The sequence below is a fragment of the Typopeltis vanoorti genome, chromosome 22 (assembly GCF_054136105.1).
Source record: "Typopeltis vanoorti isolate ZY-2024b chromosome 22, IOZ_Tvanoo_1.0, whole genome shotgun sequence".
Taxonomy (NCBI): domain Eukaryota; kingdom Metazoa; phylum Arthropoda; class Arachnida; order Uropygi; family Thelyphonidae; genus Typopeltis; species Typopeltis vanoorti.
The window spans coordinates 66,234,979-66,261,539 of NC_143570.1; the positions used below are offsets into that span (position 1 = coordinate 66,234,979).

A 26,561-nucleotide genomic window follows, 5' to 3' on the forward strand; every position below is an offset into this window, starting at 1 on the left:
AAGATACAAGAAAGTAGGCTGAGGTGGTTTGGACATGTTGAGAGGAAGGGTGAGGAGTATGTTGGTAATCGAGTGGAGTATATGGAGTTGGAGGGAAGGAGGAAAAGAGGCAGGCCCAAGCTCAGGTGGAGGGATAAGACGACAGAGGATCTTAGGGAGAAAGGATGGACTCCGAAGGATGCTCTGGACCGGAGAACTTGGAAGAGGAAGGTTAAAGATTGGTGCGCCGACCCCGTTTAACATGGGATAAGGCAGAGTGAAAGAAGAAGAAGTTGTTTTTACAGGTTTCACGTGTTATGGAATTCGGTTGAAGAGAATTAGCATTTCAATTCAACAATTGTAGGTTTCCTTTGTCTTTGGGTCGTGCGACCTTTTGTTAATACAGTACCAATCATATGCAAACTTCATAGCTGCTCTCTGGTGTAAAACAAAATTTAACTTGTACTTATTTTAACAATAAAAAAAAAAGTTGAGTAATTTATAAGCATATAAAAGGATATCACCTGTAAAGCATTGACGTGCCAGCAAAATTCTCGGACTTGCCACCTTTGGCACGCATGCCATAGGTTCATCATCTATGATCTAGACAGAGACTACATAACTTGGAGGAATACTATCCTAAATGCAGCAAAGAAAAGTGTCCCACAGGAGAAAAATTATTTCAAACTACACAAAGGTTCACCAGGATCTTTCCAGTAAAATAATTACAAGAAATGAATTAACATCCTAAAAATTGGAAGCTTTCCTGAAACCAGGATCGAGTACAATAAAATAAATGCTGAAATTAAACAAAAATATAATATTAAGAACTAAGTAGCAAGAATTCTACAACTTAAATCCAAACACTTCCGATACTAAACTTTGGAAATTGATTGCTAATTTACAAAGAGGCTTACGAAAGGCAAGTGAGACTAACATGCTAAAAGATCCAGATGGAAATATCAAAATTGGAGGCAGATAGATCGCAGATACATTGACCTTTCATTTTCAAAATATAAGCAAACTAGAGATGAATACTAGCAAAGACCATCATGTATCAAAACAGACTTGACAGCAGAAAAATGCTCCAAATTCTCCAAAATATAAAAAAAAAATTATTTTGGGATCCATTTACAATCTCTGAATTGAGAGATGCCTTGGAGAGAGTAGATATAAATAAATCATATGGACTGGATAACATACAAGGAATTATGATCAAGCATCTTCCTCACCTAGCCCTAGATTGGATACTTCACTTATACAACAATAGTCTAAAACAAGGAAAAGCTCAAAAAGACTGGAAAACAGCCACAATCATAACAATTTTAAAGCCTAACAAACCCCAAGATCAACCAGGAAGTTATCACCCAATTTCATTGACTTCAATTCCTGGCAAATTGATGGGAAAAAAATGATACTCCAATGTTTGAATTATTATCTAGACAAAAATGTTACGCTGCCACATTTTCAGGCTTCCTTTAGAAGAAATTACTTAACAACTGATCAAGTTTTCTACTTAACCCAATCAAATCAAGATAACTTCCAGATCAAACCTACCAAATCCACCATTGCAGCTTTTATAGATTTTAGCAATCCCTTTGACAAGGTGTGGAGGCAGAAACTCTTTTCCAAGCTCTGTCATATTGAAATAGAAGGAATGGTACTAAACTGGATTTATGACATTCTAAGAAATAGGACAATTTGAGTTAGAATAAATAATACTTTTTCCAAGAAAGTGAAAATAAGATAGGGACTCCCTCAAGGCAGTACTTCGAGTCCACTTCTTTTTTCCATCTACTTAAACGACTTAGACAAAAATATAAATAAAGAAACAAAGATAGCTATGTTTGCTGATGATTTGATCTTATTCTCAGCTCATAACAATTTAGAAACAGCAGAAGGTCATTTAAACAAAGCCTTTAAAATTTATCTACATACTGTCAAAACCCAAACATAAAAGTCAGAGCAAATTGAAGACTAAATATCATGAAAAGTATCTTTGGTAGAGAATGGGGGGAGCTGATGCTAAAACCTTAAGTCACATACACCTGTATTATCGGATCCATAATGGAATATGCTTCAACCATCTGGATGCAAACATGTCAGACCACTTTGGACAAGCTTCTAAAAAATTCAGAAAAATGCAGTTATAGAACCATATGTGGACTAACGAATACAACTCCTGGAAAAATAGCAGAATTCGAATTTAACCTTCCTTTGAAAATTAGGTGACAAGAAAATCTTACTAATTGGTAGAAAAAAGAGCCAACCTTGCACGTAAACTTTTTAAAAAGTGGCAACCAACAAACAGAATAAAAAAAAATAAATCGCCATTGCATAAAATCATAGAAAATAAAATTCCCTAAAATTTGCAAATAAAATAACCAACTACTCAGCATTTACTCCAAATTAAGACAGGAAAAATATATAGTTATTAATTTTGAAATAGGGAAACACTAGAAAAGAAGCCTAGAATACCCTGAAATCTTGAGATCATTAGCTCTCTTAAAAATAATGAAATATGGATTTGATTCAATAAAGATCTACAGTGATGGCTCCAAAAATCCAAAATGGCAATTCTGGGAGTGGCCTACTCATCTGTGGCTCTTAAAACATAGAACTAAAAACAACCAACAGTATATGATGCAACTCATACTATGCAGAATTAATAGTCATTAATACAGCACTGCAGCTGGATCAACAAAACTCAAGGAATTTATATATTTCACAGATTTCTTAGCAGCCCTTTAAGCTATTAAGAACTGCTACACTAGCCACCAAGAAATACTTAGAGACATATCAAAAAACATAAGCAAACTACATTTGCAAAAACATGAGCAAACTAGCAGCCCTTTAAGCTATTAAGAAATACTTAGAGACATACCAAAAAACATAAGTAAACTACATTCTGAAATAATTTTTCAATTGATTCCATCCCATTCGGGATTAAAGGGAAATGAAACTGCAGATGTAGTTAGCGAAAATGGCTGCAACATCTAGTGATATCACAGAATTTAATTTTTTTAAAACTACTCAAAAAGAAAATGTAAAAAGAATGATTCTTCAGGACATGACTCACTGCTGGTTTTCAGCATACAAACCAAGAGCTATCATCAATTCCAAGTTTAATTGTGTGCCACTACCATGATCATGTGCCACTCCTCTAAATTTGCCCATCAAGTTTAGCAATGGCATAAAAGTCTTCCCCATCTGTAACATCGAGAAAGCATCACCAATGCATTTACTAACTTGTATGAATATTTCTAAATGTGAACTTTATAACCCAGAAAAGGTGCTATAAAATACATGAATTTGACCTCTATGGTCTGGTGTAATAATACCAATAATAAAAAGCATACACTTTCAATGAGAAGTAAAGTTCAATATTATTGAATTTCAAGCCAGTTTTGCTTTTGTTGTTGCAATTCTAGCTGCTTTAATGCTATTTATAGACATTTTTAAATAATTTTTATTTAATTTGCTTTATATTTTTGATGAAAGTCATTGTGGTTTAAAATTTTGCAAAATTAAATTCTTTAGGGCCAGGAAGGGATAACTTTCATTGGTCCCAACTCAAAGGCCATTCAGTCAATGGGTGATAAAATTGAAAGCAAGAAAATTGCTAACCAAGCAAAAGTGAACTGCATACCTGGATTTGACGGTGTTGTAAAGGTAAGTATTTAATATTATTTCAATCCATTATACAGTAGGTTATGTGGTGTGAGTCTAACCTTGACCAAGTGAACTTCTAGCCTTCTGAGTTGAGGTTTTGATCTTGAGTTTAAATGTCTGTGAACAGGCATTTAACAATTGCAGAGCCTGAGATAGGAGTATAAATAGAGGCCTGCATACCATATATGAGGGGGGACGGTCTGGAAAATTCTGATAAACACCTAGAACAAAAATTAATTAATTTTATCTTTTTATATATCCTAACAGTTATTTTCTGAAATTTTTTATGTGAAATATTTCAATTTTTATATAAGAAAAAAATTATGTAAAATTTTTTATATGAAAAAACATTTTTGTTCTAGGTGTTTATCAGAACTTTCCAGATCCCCCTTTGTATCTAAATATTTAGAAATTATAAATCATGCGAACAAACTGTTAAATAAGATAAATTCTATCCTCCTATCTTGGAGCCTCTGTAGCTCAGTCAGTATAGACAAAGCCCTTTGGTCGGAAAGACGTAGGTTCGATTCCTGTCAGTGAGGTGAGGAACCTTTATCTGGTTTCTTTCGACTAAAGGTAAATTAGCCAGTCTGATACGGAGGTAGGGTTTTTTCTCACCTAGAAACTCAGGTTTTTCGTCCCCTAAAACAGCCGAACTGGCCCTGTAAACACATGTGGATTACAGTCGTGAATACATCCCAGCCATATGCCCAGATAAAATTGGGGGGGGGGGGATGGTGGTGAACTACCCTGTAAAAATCTTATCAGGAATTCCTTGTGGGCAATGCCTACAAAGTCACCTACAGTCAGAAATGACTGAAAGGGAAAACCAGGTCCTACCTTGAGAAATATACCTTCATAAGAACAAAAAGTGAAAAGTGTGTAAAGCTATGGTTCTTATTGAAAGTTGACAAAATGTCAAAAATAACTGAATTTAATTATTATTGCTCATCTCTGAGTATTCTGTTGATGTGCTGGCAATGTATGGATGAATAATAACAACAGACATAACTCATAAATTATTATATATTTATTAACTTACATAACTCATAAATTATTATATATATTTATTCTATAAAATTTATTTTTCCACAAGATTGATTTTGAATATTTCATTCTAATACCACTTGTTTAATTCATTTATTTTTTGTGTTTGTGATATGCATGGTCCTCTGCCATCCCTATATCTTTCCTAGATATGGGGTTGGCAGCGCTATCCATGGAAATGAGAGCTGCTTGTTGTTTTATTGTCACTTACATACTTTCCTTCTTCTTCTGACTTAGGTCTTAGACCTCTGTGACAATGCTCATTGCAGTCCATCTATCCCTTTGCTGCTTCAATGGGCTTTCAATACTTGGTTTCCATTTTTCTATTTATCTAATTATGCAGTATTTTTGTATTCTGTTAACATGCTTTTGCCCTTCTCTCTTCCTGTTTGCTATCCATTTATGTACTAGTTTAAGGCACACATTTTTTATGTGCTTTTATCAAATCTGATTTTATCAAATTTTGCTCTTTCTGCAGTTTTTTTAAGAGTTCTCATTTCTGTAGTAGTGCTTAACTGTTTCAACTGTTATTTCTGATGTGGAAGTTAAAATTGGTCTTATTATACTTTTGTATATACTTATTTTTGTTATAATATTTAGATTTTTATTTTTCCGTATTGTTAACTGCACTTTTTCTTCATTTTTATTCTTTATGTTAATCTGAATTCCTAAACACTTAAAATTCATCACTTATTCTTTTATTTTTCTGTTAATTTCTATCTTTCAGCTGATTAGTTGCCTACTAATCACAAGTATTTTGTTTTTTTTCCAACAGACATTTCCATAGTATACATAAATATAATGTGGATTCTTCATGGGACAAAATGTGAGTTCAAGCAACTGAAGAAACAAATGGCATGTGGCACAGCAGGAAGAAAAAAGAAAGAAAGAGTGAATGAGAAAACCATAAAAGTGCAAGAAACTGGGAGAAAAGAGGTAGTATTGTATGGGGATTCGATGATAAGAGGTGCACTTAATGAGAAACTGATTAAAGCCTTTTTTTCCAGGCACGAAGATAAAGGATATCAGTGAAGCTGTGAGTTTGCAGAAGAAAGAAGTGAACGAATTAATTGTTTTAGTAGGTACAAATGTTTGAAAGGTGAGAAATATGCAATGAGAGAGGATATGAAAGAGTTGTTAGAAGAGGCAGGAGTAAGAAAGTAAAGATTGTGAGTTTGATGCCTCGGTAATTGTCAATGAGAAGATTGTGCAGAAGGAATGTGTGCAGTTTATAGATGTGTGGAGTAAATTTGATGGATATAAGAACCTTTATATGCCTGATGGACTGCACTTAAATGCTTTCAGTATTAGATGCTTGGAAGAAGTGTTGTGTGAGAGTTTGGAAGTGCAAAATCAGGGAAACTAGAGATATTGGGGGGGGGGGAGCAGTCAAGCACATCTTGCCACTCCTGGGACAAATGAGTGTGAAGGCAGGAATGACTGCATGGAAATAGCCACTGCTGAGATAGATTAGTATGAGTGCAGGAATGACTGCATGGAAATAACCACCACTGAGATAGATTAGTATGAGTGCAGGAATGACTGCATGGAAATAACCACCACTGAGATAGATTAGTATGAGTGCAGCAGTGATTGTGTAGAGCTGGTTGCAGTTTCCCAGGTTTGGAATCCCAATGGCCCGCCTGGTTGGCTGAGTTGTTAGTGTATCCGCTGTTGTGTCCCAATCTCTTAAACTGATAATTTTGTTACTTAAGTATAAAGAGCTAATAAGCTTCATTTCGGCAATGAAAACATTACTTAAATTAAGGGGATATTAAATCCCACATAATTTTAAAACCAAATAAGAAACTCAAAGATCGGAATCAGAGAGTTTCTTGCCGAATATAGTAAACTATAAAGTATCGGCGACACTAGCGTTAGCCAATGCAAGTGATCCTAGTACGTAGTACAATACCGGGCAACTCGTTGCAAAGGTGGGGGAAGTTCAGATCGCTATTCTTAGGTATTTTCCATAATGTAAAAACACATTTCCTAAGAAATGTATGCTGTTATTACATTATGGAGGAAGGTCACTACCCAGACTGGTTTCAGCCTTTTTTGAGGCTTCATCAGTGAGTAGCTAGACCTAATACTAAAGTGTATAGCGAAAAGAACTTATATACTCTGCGAACGAGTTTTCCAAGCAGGTGCAACCATTAAGTTACTTAAGTATAAAGAGCTAATAAGCTTCATTTCGGCAATGAAAACATTACTTAAATTAAGGGGATATTAAATCCCACATAGTTTTAAAACCGAATAAGAAACTCAAAGATCGGAATCAGAGAGTTTCTTGCCGAATATAGTAAACTATAAAGTATCGGCGACACTAGCGTTAGCCAATGCAAGTGATCCTAGTACATAGTACAATACTGGGCAACTCGTTGCAAAGGTGGGAGAAGTTCAGATCGTTATTCTTAGGTATTTTAATGGTTGCACCTGTTTGGAAAACTCGTTCGCAGAGTACATAAGTTCTTTTCGCTATACACTTTGGTATTAGGTCTAACTACTCACTGATGAAGCCTCAAAAAAGGCTGAAACCGGTCTGGGTAGTGACCTCCCTCCATAATGTAATAACAGCATACGTTTCGTGTTTTTACATTATGGAAAATATGGGTCTAGCTTCATACTGTTTGTTTCCGATTTTCTTCTGAATACGCTCCGCCACGTGCCGTGAGCACATGACTGCTTGAGGCCACCTCTCCTTCTGTTGGCGTACCTTTGTTCACAATATTATATGCAAGTCATTTCTCAGACAAGTACTACAAATTTTAGTAAATCTTTGTTCAATTTATACAGTATTAACAGCCTTGCACAATCAAAAAAATTATTATTTTCTCTAACAATTTATAATTGCTTTTCATTATGCTAACATAATTTTATATTATATCACATATATATAGCACATACTTAGAAGCAAGCTTTTTCCTACATAAAATTTGTATCTTATTTTTCTATCTGAGAAAATACTAGTGGTAATGGTGGGCGGTAGATGGTGTTGGTGTAGTTGTGGTTAATTGTGGTTGGTGGAGATGAAGAGTTGTAGAGTAGATGCCCTCTCTCAATGAGTCTTTGGACTCCCTGGAGGTGCCAAGTAATAATAATAATGACATTATGTAAGGATAACTGTGGCCGAAGGGGATGTTGAAATGCATCTACACAAATGCCCGAAGTATCAGAAATAAAGGAGAGGAGTTTTTGGCATTGGTCAGGTTGACTTGGAAAAAAATTATTAGCATCAGCTAGAGCTGGTTGACAGTGTATGATGTATTTACAGGGATACAATGTAATGGATATTATATATTTAGAAAAGATAGAGGAAATAGGACAGGAGGAGGGGGTATTATTAGCTGAAGAACTTTAACCAACAAAAATAGAAGTTAAAGATGTTAGATCTGAAGAAAAATGGTTCATTTGAGGCTGTCTAGTGTGATGAGATATAGGCCAATAGGATAGAATATATTATTGGTTGCTGCTATTGACCTGGAGATCCAGAAGATGTGGACAACATGCATTGGCAGATTAACACAATGAGTGCAAGCTGGGCAAATATTGGATCTGGTAATAGTAAAAGATCTATCTATAACTACATTAGCAACTCTACCTCCAATCAGGAAATGGGACCATACAGTCTTGGCCTCGGAGGTTGCTCAGCATGTGGAAATTTCATTCAAGAAAGGGTTCATGTGGAACTACAAAACTGTCAATTATGACAAATGACAAACTAAGGAGGCAACTTGGAGCCATGCCATGGCATAACAAACTAGGTGGAATGAATGTCATTAGCACATGGGAAGCAATCAAGGATTGTTTGAACAAGGTAGCTGCAGACTGGACAAAATGGAATATTTTTTATTTAATTAAGAAAAAAAATCTAAACAAATCTTTTTGACTTTCGAAAATTCAATGTAATAAATTACATTTTTCATAAAATTAATGCATTTTATTGTTTTGCATTTTGTTATTATTTGACTTCTTTGAATGGTTCTCATGCGAATGAAATCTTCTCCAACTATAATACAGCACTGCTGATCATGTTACATAGGTTCTGTTGAATTATTGGGACATATCTTTTAAACAGTGGGGAGGGAAAGTACATTTTTGACAGTTTTACATAATTTGTTAAGCCATTGTCATATATAACATTTTAATCTCTCAAGGCATTTCAACAGCATAAACTAGTGTAGATCTTGATTTTCCTCTGGATTTTTATTTATTTATTTATTTATTTTATCCTGGAACTAAATACCTGTTTTAGTAGCATTTTCTTCTCATTCTGTTTAAGTGAACATTGCCTCACATTATCTCTGGTGTTACACATTCTTCGTTGCTAACATTTTCAAGTTCATTTCTAATATCGTCATTTTTAATATAATTCAGTGTTTAATGTCATCTGTTCACTCTTCTAATTTTTCTCAGAACTCTAATTTCTGTGGTCTAGTCTGGGATGAACTCTTTCATTCTTGACATGACTGTGATCTGAAGTTGAAATTGGTTTGAACCGATATATCTTAAAATGAAAACTGATATATCTTCTTCTCTCTTCCACCATCTATGTGGATAATGATGATGAGGCCGAATGAACTCTTTCCACTTATGTCTGTCCTGGGAGAGTCCGAACAATTCTGTCCAGTTTGGTGTCGCTTGTTGTGATATGGTTTTCAGGTCATCTGTTATTTTGTGTATCCATCTAATTCTGGGCCATCCTTTGGATCTTTTACCTTCCATCATTGTATTCAGGGCTTTAGATGGTAGTCTTTCTGTTCCCATTCTGGTCACATGGCCAAACCATCGCAGTCTTTGAACTGGTGTGTGTGTGTGTGTGTGTGTGTGTGTGTGTGTGTGTGTGTGTTTGTATATATATCTACTCTATACTATAAAATGATAAGCTGAAATGGGAAACGGATGTAACGTCAGCTTGAAATGGATGTAGGCTGTAACGTTTATGTGTAACGTTTTTTTGTAACATTTTTATGTAACGTTTTTGTCAAGTTATTTAAAACGTTTTGAAACTCAGGGACTACCCTGAGTGTTAAGTCTTCAAAATTCGAGTCATCGGAATTCAAGGAGAACCAGCCTACCAGTCCAGAACATGGGAGATTGGGTGCCGTAGGCATCAGGGGTGGAGCCCCCTGGTATATATATATATAATGTGTGTGTATATATATGTTTGTATATACATATATATATATGTATATTTATTTATTTATTTTTTTGCTAGTTTAGTGTTATTCACTAATTTCTTTCTCTCATTCTTATGTCTTCAGCTGATTCCACACCAGACCAGCTTTATTTGGTTGTCTGTTTGCAATTTAATTTGGGTTCTCCTTTGAGAATACAGTTAGTTTCCAGGTTCATGATTATTTTCATGTTTCATCTTTTTATTTCAGATTTTATACCAAATTTGGTAAAGCAGTGATGCAGTTTATTTAAAGATTCCTGTAGACCTGTACTTTACTTAATTTAAGAGTATTATATCATCTGCATAATGTAAGGACCCAAGTTAAATATTTCCAATTTTGATATTGGGTTTAATATAATTTCATAATATAACATGATCCATATAGATGAAGAATAATAGTGGAGAAACAAGCATTCTTTCTTGTTTTATAACTGAATTTACATCACACCTCCAATTCTTATGGTTTAATTACAAATTATTAGGCTGTGTATATACACTTAAGTGACTAAAAGCCAAGAGATCACAAAATAGAAAAAACTATTATTTTGAATGCAGAACTAGCTTCTTCTTCCTAGAAGACTTCATTAGGTGCATAACATGAAAAGAGAAATACAAAATTTACATTACAAGATGACAACAGCTATAAAGTAAGTTACAAACGAATTGCTGATATTTGAAGGTGTGTATCATACAGTATTATTGAGCATGTGCATGTAGGTATGATCTTGCATATGCCAAAGTTGGATGGCCAAAGGAGTAAACATCAGAGAGAATATAGCTTAGATTAGTATTAAGTGGATCGGGTTGAGAACACTTTCTGTTGATTCAATAATTCTTCTCTCAAGCTCATCATCGGATCTAAAAATGTTTTTTGATTTATTTCACTGGGTGAGTGATAGAAACTTTGTTGTCTGGGGTAGAAGAATTAAGAATGTGATCAGATAGAGGGCTGGCTCTAGTTCTGCTATATGGAATATCTTTCACATGCTCCCCTATATGTAGTTCAGTGGATTTTTCCATCTGACCAAACTATAGCACATTGCAGTTATGCCATAGATAGTAAACACCTGGATTTATTAAGCTGTCATGTTTTTGACAGCTTAATAAGACATGTCATTTTTTTAGATTTTGCTGTACCAAGCAAGGAACAGGGTTTGGTCAAAGGAGTAAAAAAGGAACATGTATACACCTTATATATTGCTCTGATTTAAATGCATTCATTGCCCCTGCACTCACCACACTCTCAAGCAGTGCATTCCAATCATCCACCACTCTCTATGCAAAAAATCTATTCTTCACCTCCCCCTCTTGCACCCACCCACCTTACAGCCTCCAGCGATGGCCTCTCATTCTCAGTCTCCATATATTCTATGAAAAATCTCATCCATGCTAATCTGGTAATTACCCCTTACCAACTTATATGTTTCGATCATGTCTTCCCTCTTCCTTCTATCCACTAGGCTCTGTAAATTGCATTCTCTCAATCTGTCCTGATATTCTATATTCCAGAAACCAACTTAGTCAATTGTCTTTTTACCCTCTCCAACATCTCATCATCCTTTTGAAAACCTGGTGACCAAATCTGTGCACATTAATTCATATGTGGCCTGATATGTGGCACATGTCAGTGTTCTCTGCATCATTTTCATAATCCGCTGTGTCATCCTCAGTTTTATCAAGGTGTCTATGAATTTTCAAGTCTCTGTCCACCACAACCAAATCCTTCATCTACTCCACCTCCTACAAAATATCCCCACCAATCCTATACCCTGCATCCCATCTTTGTTTCCCAAATTTTAAAATCTTACACTTTGTAACATTAAGCTAACATCACCACACACTCACCCATTCAATTTATTTAGGTCCTCTTGCAAAGCTACAGCATATGCTCTACCTCTCATAACTTTTCTCAACTTTGTATTATCTGCAAACAACTGTATATCACCATTTAAGCAAGATTGCTCAATTCCAATGTCATTTACATACTAATTAAACAACAGTGGCACTAAAACAGACCATTGGGACATGCAACTAGTGACTTTCCTCTTCAGGGATATCACTCTCATATACAACCTGTTGATACCTATTGGACAGCCAGTCTCTAATCCAGCACACTATTCTACTATCCAACCCCATCTGTTCCAGTTTAACTACTAGTTTATCATACGCTAAATCTATCGAAAACCTTTGCAAAATCTAAATGTTGTTGTTATGTTCCATCGATTCGTTTTCAACTCTATGAACATACACTCTCCATCAGATCTGTCCCTGGCTATATCTTTCAGAATTTCCAGTCACATTCCAATTGCTTCTTTAACTCCATCCACCCATCTAATTCTTGGTCTTCCTCTTCTCCTGCTTCCGTCAACTTTAGCAAGCATCATCATCTTCTCAAGACTGTCATTTGCTCGCATAATTTGTCCATTGAACATTATGCATTGAACATAATATGAACATGCCAAAAATGAGAAAATCTAAATATCCTACTGTATATGCATCTCCCTTATTCAAAAGTAAGTAGATTGCTAAACATATCTTCCTTTAGCAAACCCATGCTGTCCATTAAAGAGAATTCTACTGCTGTCAACCTAGTTCTGAATCCTTTTCCTCACTAGCTTCTCCAACACTTTGACCACAACTCCAGACAAGCAGATTGGCCTATAATGTGAAGCCTTAGTCTTATCATCCCCTTTATGAAGCGGAACAATTTTGCCATCTTTCCACTTCTTTGGAACCTGGGTTAATCTAAGACTCATGTTAAAAATGTAAGTTAAAGCTATTGTTAACTCCCTGGAACATTCCCTCAAGACATGCAGTGACATACCATCAAGTCCCATGGCCTTGTTGACATTAAGTTTACTCAATTCTTCATATACCTCATGCTCACTCATCATTGTTGGTTCCTCCCCCATCATCACTGCTTTCAAGTTCTTCATTATGTTACAATCACTAGGATGAAATACTTTAATGAACTGTTCATTAAACACCTCTACTATGTCCTCCTCAGTGTTTATCATTCTCCCGTTATCGCTAACCAACATCATCCTTCCATAATCATTCTTCCTTCTACTGGCGCATATCTCCCTAGGATTTCTTTTAGCCTCCTTTGATAAATGATGCTCATACTACACTTTTGCTGCTGTTACTAAGTGAGTCACCTTCCTTGTTTGCTCTTTGTACTCCTCATGTAACTGATTATCTCTACTCATCTTGTGCTACCTCCACAATACTTTTTTGTTCCAGATTGCATACTTCACCTCCTCAGTCATCCATTTTACACTTACGTTATGTAATCTCCTGACCTTTGGAATACACTGTCATTGCCTCTGCAGACACTTCCTGATTAAGAGACCAAGCAGCATTGATTTCCTTCAAATGCAAATCCTCATTCCATAAACAAGCATTTGTAAACATAAACATACACACTAGCTCCTTTCTGTTTGTATAACAAGTCCCACTAATCTGTTTGCATTAAATGTTTGCAACAAAGTGGGCAGGCTCCAAAATTTCAGTGTAAGCAATGGTTACTATGTGGGAGGCAAAAAAACAGTTGCTTAGAATTCCAGATGAATTTCATATTCACACTCTTTCTTGAAATCCACAACAAAACATGATCTAACATATATAAGAATATATAACATATATAAGAATGTGTTCATCAATAACTTCTGCCTACTATCTCCATCCTGGAGATGTTCTACAAAATGATTATGATACTCTAAATAAGCAGCCTAGTTTTGCTTCAGTAATTTGCAATATCATTTTGACAGATTTTCAGCCCTCTCCCATTATTTGCTGCAGTGACAGATTTTCAGCCCTCTCCCATTATAAGCTCATCACTGCAAACAGTAAAAGTAGAAAACTTTATTTGGCAGGAAAACTGAATTTCCTACCAAATAACATAACATCACACTACTTTTAAACTAGCACACAGTGCCATAGACCCAGCATGTGTGCATATGCAAACTGAATTGCAGCAAATATCATATGAATACAGAACGTATTCAACATTAATTGAAAAATATAATAATTTTGATACTTATTTATAAAATGATTATTTTTATAAAAATAGAGTTCATAACAACATACATAATGACAAGAAGAGGATGATATTGAGAGTGAAGAAGGGGATGATATGATGGTGTTCACTTACAAAACTCTTAAAGAAAAAGAGTGCCTGTTGTCATAGATGATAAATGTTCACTTGTTAAAGCTAAGCTTGAGCCATCTTGCTTTATCATGTTCTTTTTTGATATAGACAGCAGATAACAGACAAAGTATGTAAGTTGCATCTTCATTATCTAGATTTTTAACTTTGACAGCTGTAAATGTTTTATATGAAATTTAAGTATAATTTACAAAAATTTGAATATTTAAAAATCACTTAAATATTTTTAAATATTTACATGTTTACCTCAAAAATTGTATATTTAGTTTAATCCTTTATCCAAGTGTAAGCAAAGAAAGTTTGCGCCTGAAGTATCTTCAGGATTAGGGCAACTCGTGGCAAAGGTGGATTGACTTCACATCACTTGCTTTAGTATCCCATAATGCAAAGCACATCTCCTTGTGGACATGTATAATGCTATGTATTATGTGAAAGATCATTACCCAGACCGGTTTCAACCTTTATTGAGGTCTCTTCAGTGGGAGATGATACCAAGGTTGAAGCAATGCAGAAGTCATATTTCTATGTACGAGTTGCCAAAAGGTTTCGCACTTTATTATTAAATTACTCTGGATTAGAGAAAGATGTTGGAAGTTTTTTCACTTGGTTAGACTATAAATAATATATTTAGTGTAATCTTTTATCCAAGTGTAAGCAAACAAAGTTTGTGCCTGAAGTATGAAAAAGCTCCTGAAAAAACTTCCAACATCTTTCTCTAATCCAGAGTAATTTAATAATAAAGTTCACATGACACCTCTTGGCAACTCGTTTATGGAAATATTACTTCTGCATTTTTTCAACCTTGGTATCACCTCTGGGTCTGACTCCGGCTCCCACTGAAGAGACCTCAATAAAGGTTGAAATCGGTCTGGATAGTGACCCCTCACATAATGCATAGCATTATACATGTCCACAAGGAGATGTGCTTTGCATTATAGGATACTAAGGCAAGTGATGTGAAGTCAGTCCACCTTTACCACGAGTTTCCCCAGTCCTGAAGATATTTCAGGCACAAACTTTGTTTGCTTACACTTGGATAGAGGATTAAACTAAATATATAATTTATAGTCTAACCATGTGAAAAGACTTCCAATATCTTTCTGTAATCCAGAGTAATTTTAAGGTGTGACACCTCTTGGCAACTTGTATATGGAAATATAACTTCTGCATTTTTTCAACTTGGTATCACCTCTGGGTCTGGCTCCCACTGAAGAGACCTCAATAAAGGTCGAAACCAATCCGGATAGTTTCCCTTCCTATAATGCATAGCATTATACATGTCCGCAAGGAGATGTGCTTTGCATTAAGAGATACTAAAGCAAGTGATGTGAAGTCAGTCCACCTTTGCCACGAGTTGCCCCAGTTCTGAAGATACTTCAGGTGCAAACTTTATTTGCTTACACTTGGATAAAGGATTAAACTAAATGTATATTTTATAGTCTAACCAAGTGAAAAAACTTCCAACATGTTTACCTCTTAAAATTTTCTCTTTTTACTAATATTATATGGTTTAAGATTTAACACAGCAAGCTTAGGCAATTAATATGACATAATCATGTCATATTAATAAATATGACATGATTATGTCATGCTTATTAATAGACAGAATACTTCATGGAAAACTATTACAAAAGTTGGAGCAAATGGGAATGGATATGAAGCTAGTATCATAGATAGTTGGGGTGGGTGAACGACAGACAGACACTGGCGAGTAGTATATGCTGGAGTGGAATCTAGGAGAATGGGGATTCATTCCTCAGGATCTGTACTAGGGCCACTACTATTTCATTTGTATATCAGTGGTATAGGGAAAGATTTAAGATAGGATATTCAGTTTGCTGATGATGCAAAACAGGGGAGAGCAATAGTTGATAAAGATTATTTAAATAAATTGGCATTGTGTGTAAAGGATAATGATTTTCAATTTAATGTTGCAAATCTAAGGTTATGCACGTGGGGTTGAAAAGATAGCATACAGTGAATCATGTTGATGGTATTGGATTGCAGGAATTTGATGAGGCTAGGGAGTTGGGGATAATGGTGGACAGAGTTGAAGTTCAGAGGACATATTGCACAAGTTGGTAAAATGGTTCAAAGGATTACTTCGATGTTTAAAACCATGCTAACAAGTAAAGATAGGACATTTATTATCCCTCTTTATAAGGTTATGATTCTACTGCATCTTGACTACTGTCCACAGAGTTGTTACCTGGATTTCTTGAGGACCAGGAGGTGGTAGATTAAGAGACAAGTGACCAACCTGGTGACAAGTGTGTGGAATGTTCCCTATGAGGATAGGTTGAAGGTTTGTAGGTCACAAAGTTTAGTTGATAGGTAGAAAAGAGGGAAGATGATAGAAACTTTTAAGATATTAAAGGGGTTTTATAAAATTGTTGCAAAGAAAATTTTTCAATATATGACAAATAGTCAGAGAACTAGGAACAATCCGAGGAAGTTATGTAAGAGTGTGGTTAGTGAAATTGTGCAGACCAGATTTTTTGCATGGAGAGTGGTGTATGAGGAATGGATTGCCAGAATTAGTTGTGAATTCCCTGACAGTGAATTAGTTTAAGGAGAGGGATGATAAGTGTGTGTAATAACTTGGATTTCTCATGATGAGTCTCTGGACTCCATGGATAATATATTGGTTAATTTACTATGTATGTTAGCATATAGCCCACTCGACTAGCCTAGTGGTTGTGCGCTTCGCAACCATATGCCTGGGGAAGGAGTGTCCTAGGTTCGATTCCTGTCGATGACGTGAGGAGCTTGAGGATCTTCGTCAGCCATAGCCAAGTTAGCCAATCTTGGGCATGGACATCAGAGTCCCCCCCCCCGTTTATCTGGGGTTTTTCATCCCACAAGCAGGCAAACCAGCCCCGTGAGCACACATGGATACAGTGATGAATATTGCCCTTAAGGGATGCAGCATGCAGCAGAGGAGTGGCGAACTGGCTGCATCAATATGCCAATAACTCCTCATTAGGAGGGGACTGAACCCATCCTAGACGGATGAGAGGGGTTGGATAGGTTAGTGTATAAGACTATTCAAAGTAATAATAAAATATATATTGCAGAGAGATCATCTTATACTATGGGTATAAAATTTGAACCTTTCAGCTCTATGATGGAAAACATCACCAAGCAGTCATCTAGCTCCTATGGTAATATACTGTGTAGTGGCATTATGTTAGATGCATGTGATGTGTTTATTAGAACATAGTACATGTTTGGAATGTTAATGTACTGATATATTTGTATATCATTTGTATATCTGCTCGCCTGGTTGGCCGAGTGGTTAGCATATCGACTCTCCAGCCAAAAGGCTGTGGGTTCGAATTCTGCCGTGGGCATGGATGTTTGTGATTGTCTGTGAAAACACTAGTGGTGGTAGTTGGCAGTAGATGGCGTTGGTGTAGTTGTGGCGCGTTGTAGTTGGTGGATTGAGTGGTGGAGACAGAGAGTTGTAGAGTAAGCTCTCCCTCGATGAGTCTTTCGACTCCCTGAAGGTGTCATGTAATAATAATAATAATAAAATCATCATCATCATCAAATTCCTGATATGGTTAAATGCTATGTATGGTCTGTACTGCTGTATGGTGCTGAAACTTGGACCTTGAAGACAATATCAATAAAAAGACTTGAAGCCTTTGAGATGTGGTTATACAGACGAATGTTAAAAATCCCATGGACAGCAAAAACGTCCAATCAGGAAATACTGGAACAAATGGGGAAATCACGTGAACTTTTAAATACCATAAAAAGAAGGAAACTGCTTATCTTGGTCATCTACTTCTTAATGAAAAATATAAGATACTTCAATTGATTATAAAAGGGAAGATAAATGGAAGAAAGGACAAGGAAGACAAAGAAAATCTTGGCTGGCAGACATCAGACAGTGGACTGACATGAACTCAGAGACTGATCAGAGTGGCTGAGAATTGCTCAAAATTTGCCAAGGTGGTCGCCTACCTCCGATAGGAGATGACACTCGAAGAAGAAGAATCATCATCATCAAATTCCAGATATGTAACCTCAGGAATGTACATGATATTGTAATAGTACTATATGAAAAAGTTACACCAATACTAACTTCTGATCACCAATTTTATTCCAAATTAATATGTTATCTATTAAAATTCCAGCATTGTCAGATCTTATATTTTTGTCTTCTAAGGAACTCTTCCACCTACATCTTGGGCTTCTTCTGGGTCTTTTTTCTGCCAATCTGTACACTTTTTGACAACAACAACAACACTTTTTTGTTGTTTTTATTATTATATGGGCACCTCCATGGAGTCTGAAGACTCATCACGGGAGACCCAATTTATCCACACAATCTATCATACCTCTCCTTAAACTTATTAACAGACAAAGTACTCACAACTAACTCTGGCAACCCATTCCACTCATTCACAACTCTTCAAGTAAAAAATCTAGTCTTTACACCCCTACTAACCACACCTTTATTCAGCTTCCAGGGATACCTCCCCCTGCTTCTAGTGCTGAAACATTTCTCTTGCATCTATCCTATAAAACCTTTAAGCAACTTGCATGTTTCTATCATATCCTCTTTTTCTCCTATCAACCATCTTCTGCAATCCACACATCTTCAATCTATCCTCATATGGAACATTCCACAGGCCACTCACAATCTTGGTCACTCGGCTCTGAATCCTTTCCACCACTTCCTCATCCCCAAGAAACCCAGGGGACCAGACTTGGGCACAGTAATCCAAATGTAGGCATATCAAGGGCTTATGAAGAGGAATAACAACTTCCTTCTCTCTACTTGTTAATGTTTTCTTTAACACATTCGCTGCCATGCTCCTCGGGCATAGTTTGTTCCCGCACGCCAAGTGCTTTCGCTTCTTCAAGGTCACTACAAGTAATCTCGTAGCCAGCTTATCAGACAGAATTTTGTTTCATACGCCAACTATGAGTAATCTCGTATCACCCCCCACCCATATATTACATGCGCTGATGAATGTGTTTATTGCATCTAGTCTCTAAAAATTCAGTTTCGCCACGACCAGTAAAAGAAAACTTACTGATAAAGAATTAGAAGTTTACGTAATATGAGTGATGATGAATTTAATGAATTCGTCATCGCAAATGGAAGGATAAGAGGGAAGTTCTTTCCATTTCAAATATGCACAAATTTTAAAATGGTTCAAGCAAAAAATCGGACTGGTAAAATTCAATTAAAACCAAATATCATTATGGACTATAATTTGGGTATGTCAGGCATCAATCTTTCTGATCAAATGCTTTCTTACTATTTCCCCTTACGAAAGACAATTAGATGGCCAAAGAAATTGGCAATACACATTTTTCATATATTCATTCAAAATGTGCATAAATTTTATAATATAATCACTGGAAACGCAATGACTGCGTTAAAATTTAGAGATCAATTTATCTCAGTTTTTGTTGGAATGGATGAGTTTACTGCATCACAGAATATCAGCAGGATTCAGGATCTTCATTTTTGGAAATTTTACCACCTACAGAAAAAAAATATTCGCTGACAAAGCCATGCCGAGTATGTACACGAAACAAACGACGACGCGATATACGTTATTATTGTCCTGTTTGTCAGGAAAAACCACCATTGTGTGTGGAAAATTGTTTTAAAGTGTATCATTTGTAATTTGAATAAATTGGTTATTATTTTATTGATTTCATTTTATTATTTTTATTGATTTTTATCAGTTTTAAATTGATTTACAAATTACGTGTTATACTACGGATTAGCTTGCGCTTGGCATAGGAGGTTGGTAATCGACATACAAGTATATTCGTAGTTGGCTTCTGAGGCACATATATAATATACTATATTTTAGTTGAAATTATTTCCCTTCTACCAAGCCCCCCAGACGTGCTCTCCGCTTTATTCAGAATCCAGGGGTTCAAATTAAGGTAATTATACTAAGGGTTAACTGGTTAACTTGTGTTTGGCATAGAAGGTCGGTAAATCAACATACGAGTATACTCGTAGTTGGCTTGTGAAGCTCGTATACGAACTACGAGTATACTCGTAGTTGGCAGTGAATGTGTTAATAGCCAAGTAATCTTATAGGCTTCCTTAGCAATATCACCCTAAACTTTAACTCTCTGTCTACTGTTACCCCTAAATCTCTAGCTACCATGTTTTGTGGAGTACAGTGCCATCAATGTGATACATAGCTTGTAATCTGTTTATCCCAAAATGCATAACTCTACATTTCTCGACATAAACTAATACCCATTAACTTTTGCCCATACTGACAGCCTATTTAAATTGTCCTGCAAGCGCTCCACATTGCCTTGATTAACTATTACTCTACCTAATTTCGCATCACCAGCAAACAACTGAATATCTCCTTTCAGGTTATTTACTATATCATTTATGTACAATTTAAACAGCAATGGTCCCAAGACTGAACCTTGCGACACACCACTAGTCACCTGTTTTTGCCTCAATTCTGTCCCTCCATTTATTTTTTTTATATGTTGAGTCCATACACGAGAGGTCGGTAGGTATATCACTTTTTGATATTCCATCAGCCCTCCTCTTATCCACTTAATCAGTAACATATCCATCCCCATTTGTTCTAATTTGTATAACAGAGTTCCATGTGGCATTCTGTCAAATGCTGTTACTCTGTTATGAAAAGTTAGAAAATTACTAAGGCATGACGGACTTTTCACAAAGCCATACTGAGCCTCATATTTTTATCTACCCATTCTTGAATTTTCTTGTTTGCCAATTTTTCTAGTACTTTTACCACCACACCTGAGATACTGATTGGTCTGTAATTTGCTACTGCAGTCTTAGAATGTCCCTTATGCAAATTATTTTGTCCTCTTTCCATTCTCATGGAACTCTATCAGAGCTGAGACTTAAATTAAAGAGCTAATCAAAGGCTTTGCTAGTTAGCTTGCACATTCTCACAAAACCCTAGCTGATATCTCATCTAATTCCACAGCTGTATTTACATTGATATTCTGCAATATCCTAAAAACCTTCAATTCATCCACCTCTGTTCCCACATTAGTATCCGTCACATAGGTTAAAGTAATAACCTCACTTGGGTGATATACCCTTGCAAAGTGGTCACTTAGTAACTCATCTTATTTTATTGCTTCTGTCTCCTTGTGATGATTCTGATAGCTCTGCTAACGCATTCCTGGATGGATGCTGACAATGTCAAGTTCTTTCCTAATATCCTCATGTTTAATGATATTGCCATTGAGGCCATCTGTTTACCTCCCTTAATCTTTCTCAGAACTCTCATATTTGTGGTCTCCAGTCTTTTTTCAAGTGTTTTATTTCTAACCCAGCTCTAAGATCCATAAGTTAAATTTCTTTCAACACAGTCTTTAATACAACTAATTTAGTGTTTTGAATAATTTTTCTCTTGAAAATGTAAGTTTCTCTGGCTTAACAGTTCTGTGAAAAAATTTTGGTATCGAGACCACATTATAATGTAAATAAAGAGTTTAATAAAAACAAGCAGTTATAACCCTACAATTTTCTTAAGTTATCACACTTACATTATCAGGGGTTAGTAGTATAAAAAAAAAGTTTTACACTACAAAAGACTAGAAAAAATTCATTATGCTTATTGGATGTTATCATAACTTTACAACTGGTACATACAAATAAGAAACTAGAATAAAAGCGTTTGATTCATTACTGTAATTTCTCTCTTATTCTCTATAAATTTATTCAGTTGAATTTCTACGATACCAGCTTAGCTAATTCTGTTGTTTATTTCCATATTTAATTTGCCACCTTCACTAAACATTGTGCCAAAATAGCTCAAATGTTTTATTTTTTTTTTTTGTAGGTTCACCATTCAGGAAACAGTTAATAATGTTTTCAATGTTTCTGTCTATTTTCATTGTCTGTTTATATTGCTGATTTTCATGCCAATTTTTTTTACTATAGTTATTCAGTTAAGTTTTATTTATTCGTAGGGGGATCCCCCCCCATGCCTCAACCGTCCCTTAGTACTGGTTGAGCCCTCCTAGTGAAGGATTAAGTATGTATTTTGTGACTGTAAATTCATGTGTGTTCACAGGCCAGTTAGCCTGTTCTGAGGAACGAAAAACCCAAGTTTCTGGGTGGAAAAACCCTCTACCTCTGTATAAGACTGGTTAACTCACCTGTAGTCAAGAGACCAGATAAAAGTATCTCACGTCATAGACAGGGATTGAACCCAGGTCTTTGCAAAGGGCTTTGTCTATACCAACTGAGCTATGGAGGCTCTAATCAGTTTAGTCAGGAAATCTTGTAGACTTGTAGTGGATTTATTTAGAAGTATGACATATGCTTAAAGTAAAGAGCTAAAATTAACATTGCCAATTTTGATATCAGATTTAATACCATACCACTTTCCTTCATAATGTTATCTGCATAATACATAACATTAGACATATCCGCAAGGAGATGTGTTTTGCATTATGGGAGATACTGAGATAGGAGTGTTGGTAGCTTGCTCCACCTTTGCAAGGAGTGCCCTGGTGTTGTACCACCTTACCCCAGTCCTGAAGATACTTTCAGGCGCAAACTTTGTTTGCTCACACTTGGATAAAGGATTAAACTAAATTTATTATACTCTAACCAAGTGAAAAATAAACTTTCAACATCTTTCTCTAAATCCAGGGTAATTTATTAAAAAAGGGTGGCACACCATTTGGCAACTCCTATAGGTAGAGATGACCTGCTAATGTGTCTGCCTGGTATCTCCACTTGGGCCTGGCTCCCACTGAAGAGACCTCAATGAAGGTCGAAACTAGTCTGGGTTGTGGCCCTTCCCTTAATGCATAACATTAGACATATCTGCAAGGAGATGTGTTTTGCATTATGGGAGATACTGAGATAGGAGTGTTGGTAGCTTGCTCCACCTCTGCAAGGAGTGCCCTGGTGTTGTACCTCCTTACCTCAGTCCTGAAGATACTTTCAGGTGCAAACTTTGTTTGCTCACACTTGGATAAAGGATTAAACTAAATTTATTATACAACATATCAGGAGTCGTTGTCAAGGTTTTGGAGAAAGTAGTAAAGTGAAAAATACAGGAATGGATAGATGAAAATGGGATATTGTATGGGGGACAGCATGGTTTTGTGAAGGGTAGATCATGCCTCACTAACTTGATCATGTTTTATAACACAGTGACGGCTGAACTGGATAAGGGTAATGGGTATACAGTGATACTGCTGGACCTTGCTAAGGCTTTTTACAGGATACCACATGGAATTTTAATCACTTAACTGCAGCATATGGGGATGGATATAGGGTTGGTGAGATGGATAGGAGGGTGGTTGATGGAAAGATATCAGAGAGTAGTTTATTCAGGGGTAGAGTCCAAAAGACGACCTGTGACTAGTGGTGTGCCGCATGGTTCTGTTCTTGGACCACTGCTATTTAATTTGTTCATTAACGATATAGGAAAGGATCTGAGAGGAACTGTTCATTTGTTTGCTGATGATGCAAAGTTAGGTAGAGCAATAGTGAATGCACATGATGTCAAAATTTTGCAGGATGATTTGGATAGATTGGAGGACTGGGCTAAGGAGAATGGGTGTCAATTTAATGTGGCAAAGTGTAAGGTTATGCATTTTGGGGTGAAAAGATTAGCAGCAGTATACCACATTGGTGGAACTGTACTCCAGGAGATTGACGAGGCCAGGGATTTGAGAGTGTTGTTGGATAGGGAGTTGAAGTTTAGGGGGCACATTGCAAAAGTGGCTAAATCAGCTCATCAAATCACTTGGTTACTGAAGAATACTTTGACAAGCAGAGACAAGCAAGTTATTGTTCTTCTGTATCGAAATTTGTTATTTCAATATTATTGTTCCACCTCCTTCCCATCAAGAAGAAACCCTGGCACCCAGATCTGGGCACCAGGGTTTCTTCTTGATGGGGAGGAGGTGGAGAGGATCGAGAGGCGAGTGACCAAGATCATAGCAGGTCTATGGAATGAACCTTATGAGAACAGGTTGAAAATTTGTGGGTTGCAGAAATTGGTTGATATGTGGAAAAGGGGTGATATGATTGAGACATTCAAATTACTGAAAGGTTTCTATAAGATTAATTCAGAGGATATTTTTCAGAACAGGATTGGTGGTGGGAGGACTAGGGGCCATCCATGGAAACTTGGCAATAGTGTGGTTAGCAAGGGTATTAGAACTAGGTTTTTTACTTGAAGAGTAGTGAATGAGTGGAATAAGTTGCCAGAGTCTGTTGTGGGTGCCATGACTGTGAATTGAGTTCAAGGCAAAGTATGATAGATACTGTATAGATGTTGAATAGTTGATTTTATATGATGTTTAAGGCCTCCCTCGATGAGTGGGGACTTCTTGGAGTTGCCCATAATAATAATAATAATACCTCCTTATATTGTAACTGCTAACTTACAGTTCAAATATAGACTACGTATTGCTTAATAATCATGTTCCGTTTGCTCCATATAACTGTAGCATTTTGAAGAACTTTCTCTTGGGCACACCTTGTCATATGCCTTTTCCAGATCTACGAAACTTAAATACAAATTTTGGTTATATTCTCAAGATTTTTTAGTTATTTGTCTTATAGTGAACATCTGATCCTGACAACCTTTATTTTGGCCCGAATTCAGTTTGTTCTTCACCAAGCATAGATTCTGCAATTTTTCTCAGCATTTTCTCAGATATATTTCTGATTTGCAGATTTCTTACCAGGAACACTCAGTAGGGAAATACTTTTAATTCTCACATTCAATTTTGTTTCCCTTTTTATAGATGAAGGATATGAGAGCTCTACTCCAATCATCTGGAATTTAACCCTGTAACCAGGCCTTCTTGAAGTATATGGTGCAATGCAGCCACTTTAAAACTTTTATACCTCTATATTTGCATATTTGAGCATTTCTTTTCGAATATCTTCCATTTGCCTTTCCTTATTTCAGGTTTTTGTGGCCTTTCATACTTCAAGTGTTGAAATGTATACATTACTGCATTCCTGTTGATAGTTTCCTATCACTGTGCTGACACTGCTTGTTTCATTTAGCAGTTTTCAGAGTAATTACTCCAGCCATCTAGCATATCTTTATCTTCAGTTTTCGTGTCTACTTTATCATCACTGATTCCTTTTACAGTACTCTTTCATATCATTTTTAAGCTTTTTAAATAGCCTCCAGAATATTTTACCACCTCCCTTATATTTATTTTCAGTGTTCTTACGAAAGTCTTCCCATGACTTTTGTTTAGCTAGTTTTACGCAGTGTTTAGTTTTCTTACATTTGTCTCTGTATTCTCTGAGAGCACAAGCTGGCTTATTCGCCAGGAACTTTTGATATGCTTTCTTCTTTTCCTTCACTGTCTCTTTAACTTCCTGCATCCACCATGGAGTGCTGATTTTTTTATCCTTGCAGACAACCTCACCACATGCCTCTCTGTCTTAATCAATCAGGGTCCTAGGGAACAGATTGGAACTATAGCATGGAATGAAGTGTTGAGCAGTACGGAAATAAATGCTGCTTGGGAACTGACAAAGAAATACATAACAGCATCAATGTGTGAATATATTCCAAAGATCAAAAGGCTGAATAAGGTAGGTGTAAAATGGATGAATGAGGGGGCTTAAATATGAAATCTGGAAAAGTGCCCTTTGGAGGCAGTACAAGATGAATAATGGTAATAATCAGTTACTTCTTCTTTTCAGCCATTTTCTGTCCACTGCTGGACGAAGGCCTCCTCCAGTTCTTTCCACCTTTCTCTGTTTTTGGTAATAGTTGACCAATTTTTCCCAACAAATTTTTACAGTTCATTGCTCCACCTTCTTTTAGGACGTCCTCGGCCTCGTTTCCCTTCTTTTGGAATCCAGTTCGTTACTATAGTGGTCTCTCCTCTAAAATAGAAATGTCCGGCCCATTTCCGTTTTAGTTACTTATGGTGAAGATGTCAGCGATGTGATTCTATCTTATCCAGGTGTTTCGCTTCTTATCTTTTAATGTGATGCCTAGCATCAATCTCTCTATTTTTCTTTGAGTGTTGTTAGTTTATTTGCCAATGCTTTTGTTAGGGACCTAGTTTCACAACCATATGTGATAACTGGAAGTATACACTGGTTAAATGTTTTCATGTTTTCCTTTTTAAACAGAGTGGGGCATCATTGTTTTGAAAAATGCTTTTCAGTTTTCTGAATGCACCCCAGACAAGTTGAACTCTCCTATTTATTTCCTTTTGGAGTCCACAGTTTAGATCAATGAGATGACCTAAGTATGTATATCAAGAGACTCTTTCCAAGAAATTGTTTTCTATTATCACGTTTTTTGGTGTAACAAAATTATTAAACATGATTTTAGTTTTTTCTCTGTTTATTTTTAGACCGACTTTTCTGTTTTCATGATATAGGTCTTCTTATCATTCTGTTAAGGTCTTCTGGAGTGTTTGCAAAAATTATGATATCATCTGCATATCTTAGGTGTGTTAAGTTTCTGTTATTAATTTTTATACCAAGGTTTGTCCAGTTTATATTATTAAATA

General features: G+C 36.1%; 1 protein-coding gene across 1 annotated transcript in view; it reads left to right on the forward strand.

Annotated features, from left to right (window-relative positions):
• Positions 1-26,561, forward strand: part of LOC150094469 (propionyl-CoA carboxylase alpha chain, mitochondrial-like) — a 559,741-nt gene that overhangs the window by 134,757 nt on the left and 398,423 nt on the right. Inside the window, exon 6 of the mRNA XM_090412316.1 lies at positions 3,520-3,651. Coding sequence (XP_090268442.1) covers positions 3,520-3,651 — 132 coding nt within the window. The remainder of the gene's footprint in view (positions 1-3,519; positions 3,652-26,561) is intronic.